This window comes from Podarcis cretensis, assembly GCF_951804945.1.
Source record: "Podarcis cretensis genome assembly, chromosome: 1".
Lineage (NCBI taxonomy): Eukaryota > Metazoa > Chordata > Lepidosauria > Squamata > Lacertidae > Podarcis > Podarcis cretensis.
The window spans coordinates 54,724,754-54,743,190 of NC_137170.1; the positions used below are offsets into that span (position 1 = coordinate 54,724,754).

Consider the following 18,437-nt stretch of genomic DNA (forward strand, 5'->3'; position numbering starts at 1 on the left):
CATGTCCTGCTGGTGTGCTTCCCACAGGAATCTGGTTGGCCATTGTAAAAATAGAATGCTGGACTAGATGCTGGGCAGAATGCTGAAGTTTTTACCAGTACCTGAACAAAATAGTACAGCAAATTATTAAATTTCTTGCCCAATTTTGGGCTGTTTCGTGTTTCTTTGGTTCCAACTCCTAGCTTGTACCCTGACCCTGTTTGACCTTTGGCCCTACCTCTTTCATCAGGTCTGATCCCTAGACTATCTTACTCACTCTACACTCATCTCAAAATGCTGCCCATGGTCCACCCCTAACAAATGGGTTTGCCTTTTGCAGGTATCATTTCAAACAAAATGCAATTCCAGCTTTACACAACGTAGTATGCTTTTCCTGTTACAGGTTAAAAAACCCCATCAAGCTCAATTATATTTTACTAGATCAAACTACTCATTTAGAGAATGTTCTTTGCAAACAATTTTGGAGTTTTTGTTTCAGTTGCCAGTAAGCCAAAAGCCAAACTTTAGGACCTCTTCTACTGCAAATGAAATATGGTAATTTGGGTAAGATGTTTTAAAGCAAAATTGTAGTTAGCCAGTTGCCTGAAGAGGGAAAGAATTACTTCCATGCCAACTCACAGCAGGGGAATTCACTGGGTTCTCTCAAATCCTCCATTCTAACTTTTAAAGTCACCATCATGTGATTGAGGACAGTTATTTCATGCATTCAAGCCATCACAAGATAGCTACAATTAATATGTTAATGTTATATGGGAGGGGAGTGAGAATTAGCACAGAGAAGGAAGTTAATACTTCCTGTGCATTAGGAACATGACTTTGTGGAATACTGAAGAAAATGGATAATGGAAAGATATTGCAATAAGTACGCAACACTATCTACAGTGTTGGTGGGTCAATTTCAAAAATAGCTGCTCCTAGAAATCTTAATTGCATTAATTCAATGAGCTGGATAATAGAATAAGAATCCAAGTAAGCATGCATTCAAGAAAACTGTAAGAAAGTAAATGCTCTAAAAACCAAGTACATGCCTTTTCCTTTATACTAAGCATGCATGTTTTGCAACAGGCATAATTCAGAACGGGCATTCTTCATTTTCTCACACACAAAAAGTGAATGCTTTTTTTAACATGGCGGTTTCCGTCTGCAGTTTTTACCAGTACTAAATAAGAAGTACAACAAATTTAAAAGTCTCTTACCCAATTTGCAGTTGATTAAAAATGTTTTAAAAATGGAGCAATCCAAATATTTTAATGCTACAGTCCGAGTAGCTACAAGATTTCCCTGAAGTCCAGGGCACTAAGGTTATCTCTTTGTAGGTACAACGCATGATAAAGTGGGGCACTAGCCAGAACAGATTCAATGACAAAACAAAACGTTTCCCGTTCAACAATGGTTCCATCCAAGCATTTTTCCTTTGTGAAAGTCAAGGCTACATATTAACCCAAAGATAGGTTAGAGGATAAGAATTATAAAACCAACAGCAATTATGGAGACTTTGCTCAGATACCAAGATCGTGGCAGGGTGGGGGGTAGAAGGTGTGAGAGAGACCGGACAATAGCTTGGCAAGCTGGAACTGAGGCAACGGATCTCTTTATATATAAAATTTTACTACACATTCTCTAGCTCTCTCTAATCAGATTTGTCTAACATGAATGCACAAAGTGACTGACTGAACACACCCTAATACCTCATCAGCATTCTACCTTAAGCAAAATTGTAGAAAAACATGCTATATTTAGCTCTCCCATTGTTGTTATGGCAACCCTCGTCTGCCCCAGCTCTATGTAAAGTGGTAAAAAGCAAGCTGCCTCTGTAATACAATTAACTTCTAGAGGCGGCCGGGGGGGGGGGCAACAATTTAATGTTTGCAGTGATTTGAATTGTGCACCACTGCTCTAGGCAAAGATTGTGCTGTTGTGCTGAACAGTGTACCATTTATCTTTGTGCAGTATGGTTATGGATAGAATATACATAACAGGTGATGAATTTGGCTTTATGCAGAATGTAAGTAACCTTACCACAGAATGTGGATCTTTTTCTTAAGAGGGTTGGAACAATTTCTAGCACCTCGAGAAAGACTGCATAGCATTTGCTTCTCAGGGAGTGTCAGTCTGTTCTAACAACCATCTACTTGCACAAGATGCTGCTCACGAGTGGTCAGAATGGTCTGCATTGACCTTTAAGCAGACTATGAAGACATTTTTATTTCAGTGCACTTTCTGGTGAAGTGTGGTGTGCTGCTATTTTTAGATAGGAAACGGAGTAGCTATGTATTTAATTGCTTTATGTTGCTTTAGTTCTGTGAACTGCCTTGCAACTATTAATTATTTTTAATAATCAATTTCTGTCTATTTTATAGAAGGCATCAATTTCATACTACTGTGGTTTTATTATACCGCACAGAGTGGGCTGAGGCAGGGGATTAGTTTCTATTTGTATATGTGAAATCATGATCGTTGCAGTACTAAACTACCAATTTATGGTTGCAATGCATTTGATGTTTAATGCTTTTTGTTCTCAAGTCTTGTGGCTATAAAATATGTTGTATAAAGTCAAAGTGCACATTTATTATCATCATTACTGTCATCATCAGCGTCATCCTAAGATAGTATACAAATATTATACACCAAACGTGGTGGTGGATTCTTTGCATGAATTACTTATGCCAAGCTCATCTTCTCCAGGTTTGGTCACAGATGGATTATCAGTTGAAGATGACAAAACACAAGTTAGCAACCACCAATTGAGCATCCATGGAAAGTGATGGATCAAGGAATACCCCCAAGTTACATACCTACTACTTAAAGAACAGTGTAACCCCAACCAGGACAGATTGAACTATCTTATCTAGGTCTCCAGTACTCGTAACCAATAATAGATAATAGCTCTGCTTTGTGGAAATAAGTTTCAGCTTGTTAACCTTTATTCACCCTGCACTGACTCTAGACACTGGTTCATCACCTCCACTGCTTCCCTGAGATCAGACAATGGAATCAAGAGGAAAAGCTGTGTGTCATCTGTATCCTGGTGACATCTCAGCTCAAAAACACCAGACGATTTCATCCAAAGATTTAATAATAATAATAATGTATTATTTATACCCCGCCCATCTGGCTGGGTCCCCCCAGCCACTCTGGGCGGCTTCCAACAAAAGACTAAAATACAATAACCTATTAAACATTAAAAGCTTCCCTAAACAGGGCTGCCTTTAGATGTCTTCTAAAAGTTTAGTAGTTATTTTTCTCTTTGACATCTGTTGGGAGGACGTTCCACAGGGTGGGCGCCACTACCGAGAAGGCCCTCTGCCTGGTTCCCTGTAACTTGGCTTCTCGCAGCAAGGGAACCGCCAGTAGGCCCTCGGTGCTGGACCTCAGTGTCCGGGCAGAACGATGGAGGTGGAGACGCTCCTTCAGGTATACTGGACCGAGGCCGTTTAGGGCTTTAAAGGTCAGCACCAACACTTTGAAGTGTGTTCGGAAACGTACTGGGAGCCAGTAGCTCTTTCAAGACCGGTGTTATATGGTCTCGGCGGCCACTCCCAGTCACCAGTCTAGCTGCCACATTCTGGATTAATTGTAGTTTCCAGGTCACCTTCAAAGGTAGCCCCGCATAGAGCGCATTGCAGTAGTCTAAGCAAGAGATAACCAGAACATGCACCACTCTGGTGAGACAGTCCGTGGGCAGGTAGGGTCTAAGCCTGCATACCAGATGGAGCTGATAAAAAGCTGCCCTGGACACAGAATTGACCTGTGCCTCCATGGACAGCTGTGAGTCCAGAATGACTCCCAGGCTGCGCACCTGGTCCTTCAGGGGCACAGTTACCCCATTCAGGACCAGGGAGTCTTCCACACCTGTCCGCCTCCTGTCCCCCCAAAACAGTACTTCTGTCTTGTCAGGATTCAACCTCAATCTGTTAGCCACCATCCATCCTCCAACCGCCTCCAGACACTCACACAGGACCTTCACCGACTTCACTGGTTCCGATTTGAAAGAGAGGTAGAGCTGGGTATCAACCGCATACTGATGAACACCCAGACCAACCCCCCTGATGATCTCTCCCAACGGCTGCATGTAGATGTTGAAAAGCATGGGTGAGAGGACAGAACCCTGAGGCACCCCACAAGTGAGAGCCCAGGGGTCTGAACACTCATCCCCCCCACCACTTTCTGAACACAGCCCAGGAGGAAGGAGCGGATTTGATGTAAATACTCAAAAGCACGAGGAAAAAAATGGAACTTTGTGGTACGCCATAGGTCAAAGGCCACAGGGTAAGACAGCGGTCTCCAATCACCACTTTCTGAGTACAGACATCTGTATGGTAATGGAACTGCTGGAAGAATGGTATTACATATACTCATCCCAGCAAGATGGCCCAGAAGCATATAACAGTTGATAGTTCTGAAAACTACTGACAGATCCAAAAGAAACAGCAGGCTGGCACTCCAGGTAGTGATAAAGCGGGATATCAAATCCAAACTCTTCTTCTTCCCTTGTCCATCTCCCAGATATGTTATCCACCACAGCTGTTTGTGCCAAAACAAGGCCTAAAACCAGCCTAGAATTGGTTTTATTCAGAAAACTCTGGAGTGGAGATGCAGCTGCATATTTGAACCTGTAGCTAAAAAGTATGAAGGACTGGATACAAAACTATAGTTAATAACATGGCCTTTCACCATCCAAAAGAGTTCCTCTGGACAACAATGAGCAAATGCAATGGTGGCAGAGGTAAGAGTCTTTACAATCATCACAACCCCAGAGTTGCCTACTTCCAACTCTTCCTGATCATCCTAAACTCCGGAGAAGGATAGTGTACCATCATCCACAGGGAGTGAACAGATTATCTCCACTGTATTATGCTCAGAACTAGAGCAAATGGTATGGCAGTATTAAACTGGATGCTAAAGACTACTACGGTCTCAGAGAAGTTCCGAGCAAGTCTGAGATATGTGAGGAACACATATAAGAGGAAATCTATAAAAGGGAATTGAACTGTCTGCATCAACATTGTTACGGTCGAAGTCAAGAAATTCAGAAGCTTGTGAAATATACATTAGCAATTATTTGATCTCTAGACTGAGTCACCGCAAGTCAGTAAAAGTGGGTGGGCAGAATTCTTATGGAGGCAAGCGGGAACTCTACCAAGAATGAAGAGATTGGAATAGATCACCTGCAGCGAGACTAGTTTTCCAGCTACCTTAGTATGTGTCTCAACTGAGCAAGAGGGAATTGATCCCTGCAGAAGAGGGGTGGGAAACCTATGGCTCTTGAGATGCTGTTGGCCTCCCATCTCCCATCACTCAGCCAGCATGACCAGTCATCAGAGATGACGTGATCAATAGCTCAGCAACATCTGGAATACCACACATTCCCCTCTGCGATAGAAGAATCCTGAAAGGATGGAAGACCATTTGTAATGTTGAACAAGACACAGTGCTGAAAATGACACTTATACCAGTCTGAAGCAAAATGAGGAAGATACCAATGGCAGGTGCATCCATTCTTTCTTTCTAATTCATGTGGGAGGAATGGAGGAAGTGGGGAGTTTTACACTTTCAGAAGGACTATCTGCGTCGTGCAGCAGTCAAATGACTGGGAAACCCCAACACAAACTCTATAGGACTTGGTGGGCTAGCCTTACAGGCAGGAAGCATTACAGGAGACAAGCACCAAAAGGTTGTATATATTACAGCACCATGTTATTCCAGGAGCTTCCTGCTTTTGTTTGCACACTTCCCTCAATCTGCCACCTGCAATACAACTAGAGCTTATTCTCTATACCCATTTTGCTTCTCGTGCCTCTCAGAAATGGCTTTAAGAAGGTTATTCCCGGGAACATCCCAGTAACCACAGCCACCCCCACAGAACTGCAGGTTGTTGAGTTCACACCGATGAGTCAGAAGGGTTTTTTAAAATTCCATTTTAAAAGAAATCACCACAACAGTGAAGGAGAAAGGGAAAATAAAAAAGGGAATCAAGTGGAGATAGGCTTCCACGTCTGATGATTCATGCACCCAGAACCATGACTCACACGGCATTACTTTGCCACTGAAACATGGAGGCCAGGCTGATTAGTCATAGTAATGAATTTTTCAAAGAAAGGATTCTCCCCTATAAATAATGATGACTGTCTGGATAGTATTTGTGTGACTCACCTTTCCAGCATGCTGGGCAGCACCAATCGTGTCATCTGAAAAAATAAATAAGAAACAAAAACCTGGTGATTGAGTGGGATGCAGACACCAGATTGAGGGAAGCCTCTCTGCCTCCTCATAAAGAAACCAACACCTCTTCACCTCAAAATAGTCTAGGAGAATTGAAGGCCTTCATTTGTGGAAGCAGCATATTTTTATTCTATTGGTGTCACTTGGTTCTTGCACAAAGCATGTGCAGTGAATCAGATGAAATCATCTGTACTTGTTACAGCATACACCGGTAGTCTGCTCTTCTTTCTTGTTTATACTGCTACAGCACCACTGATTAGGGGCTTCTAAATACCATCTTGGTGAAATTACAGTCAAATACCTCATAATACTGATTCTAGGCACTGATTTCTGGTAGACGTACAAGAATTCTAGTTACGCCACCACCATACCACAAAGTTCAAATGATGGCATAAGGACAGTGGAAGTTTTGTGAGGATTATCATGAAGTTTGTATGGTACTGTGATTTAAGGTAGAAAGAGGAATAGATGCTCTTTTGGCTCCATTCTACCTTAGATTCTGTGATTCTTCTTAATAGGCACCAACCAATTCTAAAATCCAGCATCACAGTATGCTAAAGTGTGAGAACAGGACAAGCAATGCAATCCACAATGCGGCCTCTATCATCATCTTTAATGGCTGTGAGCCACGGGCAAATCTTGCTGACATGAACTGAAGTGGTCTGGCTACAATGCTGCTTCTTTTTAATGGATTGCGCCAGGTCTAAACAAATCATTGGTGTCATAATTGAAGCAGAATGGGGACAGCCATTTTGTACACATTTTGCATAATGTCCTATCCTACACAATTCCTTTGCCAAGAGATGGCCTTGGAGGATATAGATGTCCTGGGTCCGTCATGGAGTAAATCGGTGACTTTTGCTGAGTCACACTCATCATAATGTGTAAAGCGGGAATGAAAAACGACCTATGCCAGACAGAAGTTGCAACAATGTACAAACTTGTATAGCAATTTACATTTTGGGAGCGCTATTCCTAATGTCACCTTTTATAATTGCTATGATAAACTTCTTTTTTAAAGCTGTCATCTCTATACCATTGTGTTTGGAGATGGAGGAAAGGATAACGATGCAAACATAACAGAAACAGGGGACCTTGGAGAATTAAATCCAAGCTAAATATGACAAATATAAAGGTATTTCCTGCTTTTATTAACTATCACTTACAGTCTTTCAGTTAAGCATTTTCATGTGGTAATGGGACAAACCATGTAATCATAGTGATTGCAAGGGCATTCAAGAGCTCATGACCACTTCATATGCAGTGTCCACCTGAAACATCTCAGAAAGGCCACATGCTTGAAGCTCTTTGAATACAAGAACAGTCAGTAGATGTGAGCATTTGCACTGGTGTGATGTGCTTATGTGAATCAGTGGGGCTCCTTCCACAACATCATTTTCTATGGAGGCGGGGGAGATGCCAGGAATAGTGCTTTAGAAATTATAACTAATTTTCAGAACTCCAAGATTATTTAAAAAATGAGCATTGTGGATAACAAAAGAATAGTTTTGGACCAGAGCAGGCTACAGAGAGCAAAATGCTCTCTGGTGGATTCCCTCAGATGAACCCTGATAGGCAGGCAGCAGTAACATTCTGAGTGTACCATTGCTTACAGCCACCACTGATGTTTCCCTATAGCGTCCCAGAGCATTCTGAGAGAGAAAGTTGTGTTATTATCAGCTGCAGAGTCACTTCCAGAGGCTACTAAAGAAAACAGACTTATGTGGAAGCTATTGCTCCAGGCAAGCAATTGTAACAACCTGACAAAACAGGAGTGTGAAACTGCACCTACAATGGGCAGACTGCATGGATGAATACGATATTTATGACAAACAACTGAATTACTTGATACTGACAAATAGAAAAAAGGTGCCATATCCTCTCCCCCCACATCTACACAAGGTGGCACTTACCTTGCACACAGATATGATATTAATATTCACCAGCTTGTCAATTGTCTATAAGAAAAAAAACCCAATGAAATACGGCACTATAGCAGGATACCATAAATTCCTGATTTAAACAAAAACGGCAGCAATTGAGATGTATGACGTGCTTATTTACTTAAGTCAGATGAAGAAGCAGTTGTTAAATTTTAAAAATAAAACAAAAGTTTCCCACTATCACATCAGCTATACTCAATATAGAACACTTCACAGGTATGCAGAATAAGTACCTTTGCTCTGGTAATAAATGCTATTGAATAACTTACACTGTTTCATGTGATAAGGAAGAGAACTGGACAAGAGATTGTGACAAAGATGCTCCTTAGCTTCATAATTTCTTGGCTGATAATACAAATCTCAGCAAACTCTGATTTATCTCTGAGTGGCTAGAAATAAACCTGTATTTTCTCAAGTTTTGAGAAAATATTTTGGCTTATTGCTAGTCAAACCAAGCCAAGGAAAACCCAAGTGGGTGGAAATAGGTTTTATCAACTTGATAGCATGGTGCAGTAAAACCCATTCAGCACTATGGTTAACCCAGAATTGCTCACTTATGTGAAATGCATGGCACTAATATTCCAAATTTTATGAGCAGTTAAAACAGTCAAGATAATTTAAACATGAAGTACCGTATTTTTCGCTCTATAAGACGCACCAGACCACAAGACGCACCTAGTTTTTGGAGGAGGAAAACAAGGAAAAAAATATTCTGAATCTCAGAAGCCAGAAAAGCAAGAGGGATCGCTGCGCAGTGAAAGCAGCAATCCCTCTTGCTGTTCTGGCTTCTGGGATAGCTGCGCAGCCTGCATTCGCTCCATAAGACGCACACACATCTCCTCTTACTTTTTAGGAGGGAAAAAGTGAGTCTTATAGAGCAAAAAATACGGTAGTTGCAAAACACAAAATCGGTCAATTTTTGGTCTTAGTGACTAGCATGGTAGCCTCAACTGTTGATTCCTCTGTATCAAAATAAATACCTTAATAAAATTGAGAGGAAACCTGCCTAACCACCTTAAGAAAAAGATATGCAAAAGTAAGTTTAACTTAAAACCATCTTATCAGTATTTAGGAGATGGGACTGGGTTGTGACAACAACCTAAATCCTTGTGTTTGGATTACATGATCACTGTGAACCTCAATTTTAGTATTCAATTATTTATGAGACTGCATAGAAAAATCTTTGTTCTTTTTGCTACCATATTCTACCTTATTTTTATCATGTTTATAGAAATACATCCAAAGTTGTGCTTATTTTTTTACAAGTCTATCTTAAAAATTTAAAAGAGGGGCAAGAGTAGAAGACAATACTTACTTTATCTAGGTCTGGAACGTCAAGGAAGAATTCAGGATAAGTATATGACATACCCACATTATTTACTGGGGGGGAAATAGAAGGAAAAGTTCACACAAGGTATTACATTCTGAAATGAAATGTGTACATCACTATATTCAGCTTTTAAATAATCTGAATTCACTTGATGCCTAGACTCTCAGTTCCTGGTGGGAAAACTCTTGATACTTCAGATTATAAATTCATCTGAGTTTCTTACAATATCAACAATGTGGACACAGAAGATCACTGAACAACAGCAAAGGAGAGGCAACATAACTTATTCCAGGGGTCAGCAAGGTTTATCTTGCCTGGGCCGGATCAGTCCCACTGAGATCCCTCCATGGACCGGACTGCGTGAGCGCCCGCAATTTTTCACATCTGCACAGATGCGATTTTCGGCGCCATGAAAATGAGTCCCCGCGCAGTGCTGGTTTAACGCAGTGTGCAAGCGGGTAGCTTGGTTCGGGGGGTGGCTTGTGGGCCGGTCAAACGATTTCCGTGGGTCACTTCCAGCCCATGGGCCTTAGGTTGCTGACCCCTAACTTATTCTGTTAAAGGCAACTCCATTATGCTGGTGACATACTTCTCCATAACATCTGAATCAGGAGGGGCTGTGAAAGCTTTTAATTGGTGTCTAGATGCAGTGATGGACTGGATAAGGGCCAATAAACTGTGTTTGAATCCTGGAAAGACAGGTGCTAAAGAGGACTCAGAAACTTCAACTGGTCCAAAATGCAACAGCCAGATTACTGGCTGGGGTTCGATTTAGAACTCGTATAATCCCTATTTTAGATCAGCTGCATTGACTACCAGACATTTTGGAACCCATTTCAAGGTGCTCATTTTAGTATTCAAAACCCCTAAACAACTTATGTTCCAAATATCTCAAAGACTACCTCCTTCCCTACAGGCCCTCTTGGATGTTGAGCAGGAAATGGGCCCTTCTTGGTAATTCCAGTGCCCTCAGAGGTTCAGGATGGCGGTGGCTCAGGAGAGGGAAGGAATTCTGTGTGGCTAAGTTGTGGAACTCCCCACAGAGATGCATCTATTTTATAGTTATTATATAGTTCCCATTGAATGCTGAAGATGCACCTTTGGCACTCAAGATAAATATTTTCAGCACCCACCCTACTCCTGTGAGTGCAATTTTTTAGAATGTTTTTATGATGGAGGGTAAGAGATTTAAATATTAATAATAATAGGCTGTCAGAAGAGTTGATCTCTACTTTTTTACTCCATTTTGCAAAGTTTTCTTCATAGAATGCCTTTATCTTTGTTTTGCCTTTTTGTGTGCATTATGTCCAATGCCAATAAACTTTCCACTCGACACTTGCAAGGATACCAAGCGATAGTTTATTTCATTATCAGAAATTAACATTCCAAGTTTCTGATCATAAACTGTATCACAGCATCCACTGTGATTCTGTTCATTAGAAATGACTGCGGAAGAGTAGGTATTTATGACACAGTGAGTCATTTTGGGAAGAAAGTAACCTGCAAAGGGACAGTATTCTTACATCAGTCCCAAGTCAGATCATCATCAGTACATTAGATGGCAGTATAAACCAACACACCACACTAGTTCTTTGAAAACCATTCATAAAGAATGTTGGGGGGTAGATGAAGAGGTAGAGTGAAAGAATAATGCAGGAGAAACCTCATTAATAGCGTTCTTATTACATTAAGCATTCTATGTTTTCAGCAACAATTACTGGCTTTTTGAATAGGTTTGCTTGCTCCTGTGCTATTTTGAGGTACATTATACACAGATTCAACAAATGAAAGCATTCCATAAAGCTGTTTTCATACCCTTCATGTCTGTGAAATTGTACCCCTCCTTCCATCCCCAATCATTTGGCAGCATATGAAATTTACTGAGCATTGTTTAAATCTAATTTTTCAAAGGCACAATATAGTGTCCCCAGGTTTTATTATCAGACTTACTGCTTACACTAAAGTAGACACTCCAATGTATCAGGGAAAACCTCCCATCATCTCCCAAAGTGCAGAGAGAATTGGGAAAATCTAAATTAATTTTAACTGCTAGTGTGACCTTCTCTTGCTTCATTTACTGGTGCTTTATTCCTAAATTCAATATGCATATACTGTCTGACAGTATGGTATAGGACCACTCCATGTGGCGTTGCACTTAACTTTGTGTGGAGCAACTGAAATCTGTACTGGTCTGCTATGGCTTCCATTTGCCATGCAGTCAAGTGGGGGACCAGTTTGGGCATTGCAGGAGAAAGTTGCATGGTATGAATACAATGAATCGCTCAGAAAAAATAGTCTTATGAATACACATCCTCAAAGAGGAGATCCTGCACTTGGTGAGTCCTGGTTTAAGCTGATAATCCTACTGAATTGAAAGTATCCCCCAAACAGTTGCCATTTGCTCCTGGCATGTTCTCACACTGTAGGTGGGCAAGTAAATCTTTAATGATCTCAGAGCAACATGCAGGGCATTATCCCATTTTAATGTCACTATGACATAGGCTGGGCTGAGAAGAAGTGACTTGGAAGTAGTCCAAGTCTAGAACTCCAGTCAATATGGCATAGCAACTTTCCAACATATTACGATGAAATATTTAAGTAGCCAAATGTCAGCAAAACAGATGAATGGAAGATATGGAAATTGATTTCAGCTAATGTAAGCAGGGCACTTCTCACTTCAGGGACCTTGTGGTGGCAGGGCAGAAACAGATCAATCAATGCCCAAGGGAAGAGGAGTACCAACTTATTTTTTCCCAGTCTTTCCTCCAGTTGGTGAACAATATAAACTAGTTTGCTGTTCCTCAGTAATATCATTTCTGCAGTTGCAGTCTCCAATGCAACAAATTAATAACTTATGAATCTGGGATCACCTATATTTGATCATATTCTGCAAAATGTTTCATTTCCAGAAGCAAAAATCTAGCCTATAACACTGAGTGAATACGTGGATGCAGATTTACATATATTCTACCACTCATACAACCACTAGATAACTCAGTTGGTTTTAGAGCATGGTGCTGATAATACCAAGGTCACAGGTTCGATCCCCATATGGGATTACCGCACTGCAGGAGGTTAGACTAGATGATCCTCGGTGTCCCTTTCCAGTTCTATAATTCTATGATATACTCTAGTCAGAAAGGAGATGCAACACATTACTGGAATTCAAATGTATCTGAAGAGATTTCCTTAATATGGCTCAGAATAAAGAGTGCAAGACAAGCAGGAGCCTGAACAATAAGAAAGACTTCTATGAAAGTCCTCCAATCCTAAAGGAACCATCTAACCCACTAAACAAGAATACTAATCTCTGACTGAGGAGGTGAAAAAATGTCTGGGGCCTAGACTCTATATTATTAGCCATATTTAAGCAATCACACATGCAGTAGAAGGCAGGGGCAAAATGGAAGAGGTTAAGCTTTGAAGCTGCTTTAGCCTCAATACCTGAACTTCACCATGCTGGAAAATACAAGAAAACTACTACAAAGATATCTAGATAGGAAATAATAGAAAAAGATGGAGATAACTGGAGGTTGCAGAGTATGGAGAAAATAAAAGATAAAGTGCGAGATTGGCTACATTATGTTCAGATTAAAGAAGTTTGTAAGTTGGACAAAAAGATAGGATTCCAGGTGGAAAAATCTAAGTTAGAAACAGAACTGTTAGAACCCAGCTCTAAGATACTTTCAAGGATGTATAACTTGCTGTTAAAATGGAATACACAGGATGAAACGGTTAAATCAGCTATGATAAAGTGGGCACAGGACATTGGCTATAACATCATGTTTGCTGACTGGGAAAAGTTATGGACCACCGGTATGAAGTTTACGGCATGTAATGCCTTGAAAGAAAACATTATGAAAATGATATACAGGTGGTACATGACCCCAGTCATGCTAGCAAAAATATATCACCGGTCAGACAATAAGTGTTGGAAATGTAAAGAAGCTGAAGGAACATTCTTTCACCTCTGGTGGACTTGCCCTAGAGTGAAGGTTTTCTGGGAAATGATTTATAATGAACTGAAAAAGGTATTTAAGTATACCTTCCTTAAGAAACCAGAGGCCTTTCTCTTAGGCATTGTTGGTCAGAGTGTGCAAAAGAAGGATCGAATCTTTTTTATGTATGCTACAACAGCAGCAAGGATACTCATCGCAAAAAGCTGGAAAACTCAAGAATTACCCACACTGGAAGAATGGCAGATGCAACTGATAGACTATATGGAACTGGCGGAGATGACTGGCAGAATCCGAGACCTGGGAGAAGAACTGGTGGAGGAAGACTGGAAGAAATTTAAGGACTATCTACAAAAATATTGTAAATTGTATGAATGTTAAGATGTAAGATTAGCAAAAACATGGCTTCAACAAACTAGTTATAAAGAACATAAATTTAAATTTAATTGGAAGACGAAAAGATAAATTTTGGACAAGTAACATTTTATGATTAAGTTTTAATAAGAGTATGTTAAATCCCAAAATTTGAGATATTAATATTGGAAAATTATATTATATGAATTAAACCAAGTTAATAATTTGCTGATAAAATTTATGAGTTTAGAAAGCAGGAACAAGGGTTGTGAGGAAGTTCAAAGATGAATATGAAATGTGGATATTGGAAAAGATTGTGTTATTATCTATGTATTTTATTGTTAAACTAAAATTTAATAAATATTATTAAAAAAAAAACAAAGATATCTAGATAGATGTCTGAAGCATGAAGGACATAAGAGAAGAGGTGACCTTTATCGTAGGATAAGCTACTCTTGATAACAGTGCAAATTCTTCCACTTCTGAACAACTGTTTTATGAAGGACAGAGGCTTCAAAGTTTATTCCAAAATGACTTGTTGCTATGAACTGAATAATTTTATCTACTTTCCTTGGGAGCAAAGATTCCAAGAACATAGCAAATAACATGGAAATAAGAGTAAGATACAAACCAAGGACACCAATCTCGAGACCTTCCAGGCCTGCTTTTATGTTTCTGTAGATAGATTCACGATCTTCAAAGTCAGCAGGAATGGTTTTCGTTTCCACCTTGAACCGCTCTCCTGAAATAAAGCACACACACAAATATAAGCATGGATTATTTTACAACAAACATGGAAAACTTTAAAATCCCAATGCAAACCTCTTCTGTTAAGTCCTAATGGGTCAAATAAACTAATCATCAACACATGGCATGCATTTAAAGTTGTTCTTACCAGAATGAAACTACCAGTCTTTTGCCATTAAGACCAATTTTAAATGATCCATCTGACATACTGGTCCAAACGAAGTTCCAACATAAGCATCCTTGTGAAGGAATAATATACTGCATAGATTTGTCATTTGTGTTTAAAACACTGTCCAATGGGAGCAAAATATTCAGCTGCTTCAGACACTAAAAGTAGTTTCCTAGTGTTTGTTAGTGACAGGGATAAGAGTATGTCACTCTTAAGTATGTTCACATAATCCAAAGCTCCTCCAAACAACATGGCTTAAGCATTCTGAGGAACTTAAGTGTATGTAAGGAGAGATCCAACACATTGTTACAGAAAGCAGTACCTTATCGCAGTCATTTGGGGCGGATCAAAAATGTTAAGTGTTGATTACAGAAACTGCTTGCAAGAAGGTGCAACCTTATTTGGAGGACATACTGCATCGTATGCCAAATCTTCCATACAACCGCAGTCTTATGAAGACCTAAGACATATCGCATAGAAAAGCTTTATGGGGTGGATTTTTTTTAAATGTTAAGGGCCGCATTCCCTTGGAAGTAATCTGTCAAGAGCTACATGCTGGCGATAGACTGAGTCAAAGTCCATAAACGGGAAAGACCATAATTTTTCTCTCCCAGCCCCCACCCCTCAGCAAAGTCTGAACTAAGGGCTTCCTCCTTTTCCTATCACTCCACCCATTTCAACTCTTTCCTCCACCAGCTCAGTTTCTCTGGCTCCTCACACCCCAATGAAATTAAATTTTTTAGTAACTTTATCTTGTCCACGGCAACCCAAAGAGACTTAGAACCAACCAACCAACCAACCAACCAACCAACCAACCAACCAAACAAACAAACAAACAAACAGACATGTCAGACCACCCTATGAGATAAATGAATCTCTCCATTTTGTAGACTGAACAAAATGGTACAAAATTGAGACAGCTGTCCACAATTCTTATAAGTAGAATGTAATTCTTGCCTTGTTTTCTTGGGTCTCAACTGAACAGTCTGCATCAATTCTGAAACTGAAGGGACGAAAATCTAAACTTCTCCTTTATGGTGTAGGCCACTGAGAAACTGTGCTTAGCGGGTTCTCTTCCTCCCTGTGTCACTATTCATTCATGTATCCATCATCTAACCAAGAAAAAAGTTTTATCTGCTTTCCTCCCTGCCTCAGTTGCGGCCACAAAAGACAACGATTCTGTGTTTTCTGTGGCTGCCACTGAAAGACTAGCAAATTCTTTGACTTTCAGTACCACTAATACACAGGTCACCAAGTTCTGCTTCTATCCCATACTTTCCCCCACTCAACCCTTCTTCATGGACAGATGGATGGCTCACTATTGCCTCAAACACAAAATAATCCATCACTGAACTTATTTTCTTCTAAGTATTCCTCTCACTCTGTATCCTCCATATTCTCTGGTACCACCATTGTTTTATTGCTGACACCCCCCTTTGTTTCCTCTATTCAGGAAGCTGAGTTATTCCTCACTGAAACATTTTTAGGCATTGAAGAAACTATGGTATTACCTTCATACAACAGTAGGGTATGTATTTTAGTTTTTCAGGTGTTACACACCTCATGTTTTTGTTGCAAACATACTAGTTTCCTGTAGTATAAATATGTGTCCCAGAGCACACTATATCATGGTTCGTTTGAAGAGAAAAAGTTGTGAGTGCTAGTTCTTTTTTAACAAAGGATTGTAGTTTATTGCTCCCACAGATGCTAGGGGGAAAGTGCAGCCGGAGCAATTCAGCAGTGTGCACTAACAAGTTGCTCTTTTATGGTAAGCCCTGGTTTATGGCTTACTAAGTTGTCAGCATGTGGCCTTTGTCAAATGATGCATGCTCTAGAAATCATCCGATTTGACCGCAAGCTTATTCTCTATCATTTTCACTTCAGTCTTTTCACCTTGATCCAGACCTCTGCTGATAAAATAGCCCACCTCTCTCATTGTACAGACCATGCAACACCCCTTTAATCACTATGCACTCTTCTTCTCCACTCTCTCTCCCAACAAACTCACTGTTCTTGCCTTCAGTGCCTCCATGGTCTTTCCCCCTCCAATTTCCCCCACCACTCAACTCCAAAGGGGTTTTTTAGAGGCACATGGGGGCAGTGGTAGATCAGTTATGCAAACTGTTGAATGGAATTCATAGTATTATAAAATCATAAAAGATGCAATAACCCTACACATTACTTCATTCTAAGTGATTGTTTTAACAGACACTGGTAAGGTAAAATACTTCAAGTAATTCATAAAAAATAGTTGTGAGTTTAAAGGACAAAGTCATTCCTAGGTTTTTCCCGAGAAAAACAATTGCTTATGCATTCATGCAGACTTGTGAGCCTAATTGTATTCCGTTGCTTGCTTCCCCCTCCCCCTCCTAATATCCCTAATGGCAGATGCAACTGTTTGCTTCCTACTTCATCTTTCAGAACAGCTGCATTGTTTATAAATCCCCAGGGATATGCTGCTATGCAAAATAACGACGTAAATAGCATTAAGTCCCTACTGCAGCAGTGGTCTTCTGATCACGTCAGAAGAAAATCAAGTTCAACATCTCTGTGAAGGGAGGTGGAGGCTTGCTATTTTTAGCAACATCTGCTCTATCACTACACATTCATGTTTGAAATCTTGCGGTCAGGGTATTTGCAGATAAATATATCAATGGACACTACCCATTCTCCTTTCTTTGTTATGAAATACTTGAGGTTTTTACTGCTAGCAAAAGTAATAACCGAAGATTTAGAAATAATCCAGGATTTAGAAAAAGAGTAACATTAATATGCACTGCTACATAGCTGTTTCTGCCATGAATGCACAATTTATCAATGGCTTGGTTAAAAAATCCCACATGTACTGCAGTGAGTAAAGTTGCCAAGTTGAGTGAGAGAAACAAATATTTCATATCATTTACTGGGATGATCAGCCCAAAGGAGCTACACAATGGACATTGGGCCTGCTCAGGATTTAACATATTCCTATTTATCTACTTGCACTGGTGTGCTTTTGAATTGCTAGGTTGGCAAAAGCTGGGACAGAGCAATGGAACTCACTCCGTCATGGGGATTTGAACCGCCGACCTTCCTATCAGCACGCCCAAGATGCTCAGTGGTTTAGACCACAGCACCATCCACTCAGTAGCTGGAGCAGGGAGCTCCACCAGTCATGTGACAAAGGTGTCACTCTGTGGGCAAGAGCCAGTGGAAAGTTGAGAGGCCTAAGCGTAGGTACGCCTCTGTCCAATCCAACACCCACTCCAGCAAATATACTCCTAGACTAGCAACTCTTTAAAAACTCAATAGCACCACATATGTATTATGCTGTGTTTTATCATACCTGACAGGATACAACTGCTTCAATTCTACAGACATGGAATGGGGTAAGCAGAGAGAAGGAATCACCCTCCCTTCAATCCACTGAAAACATGGCAAAAACCTTGATTTTGACAGGTGGGAAAATTAATTTCATTCAAGTAATTTACAGTAGTTTGAATGATTTGGCACTGGAAAGAAAAATACTGTGTTCATTTCCAAGTTCTCCCACAAGGTTATCGTGATGCTGCTCATGTCTGAGTGTGTTCCTCATGCTTATGGTAATAAATGCTATTTTTAGCCTTGTTGAAAGGCAAACACCTGCCCAGAGGTTCCTGCACAGATTGCACCATATATACAATCTAGTGGATTGCTAAACTCAGTTTTAAACCTGGATACTTTATTCGAACACTGCA

General features: G+C 40.3%; 1 protein-coding gene across 1 annotated transcript in view; it reads right to left on the reverse strand.

Moving 5' to 3' along the window:
* The window catches only part of HSD17B12 (hydroxysteroid 17-beta dehydrogenase 12), a 61,546-nt gene that overhangs the window by 10,084 nt on the left and 33,025 nt on the right, over positions 1-18,437 (reverse strand). Inside the window, exons 4-7 of the mRNA XM_079952368.1 lie at positions 14,437-14,547; positions 9,481-9,545; positions 8,136-8,180; positions 6,154-6,188 (exon numbers count right to left, since the gene is read on the reverse strand). Of these exons, the coding sequence (XP_079808494.1) occupies positions 6,154-6,188; positions 8,136-8,180; positions 9,481-9,545; positions 14,437-14,547 (256 nt within the window). The remainder of the gene's footprint in view (positions 1-6,153; positions 6,189-8,135; positions 8,181-9,480; positions 9,546-14,436; positions 14,548-18,437) is intronic.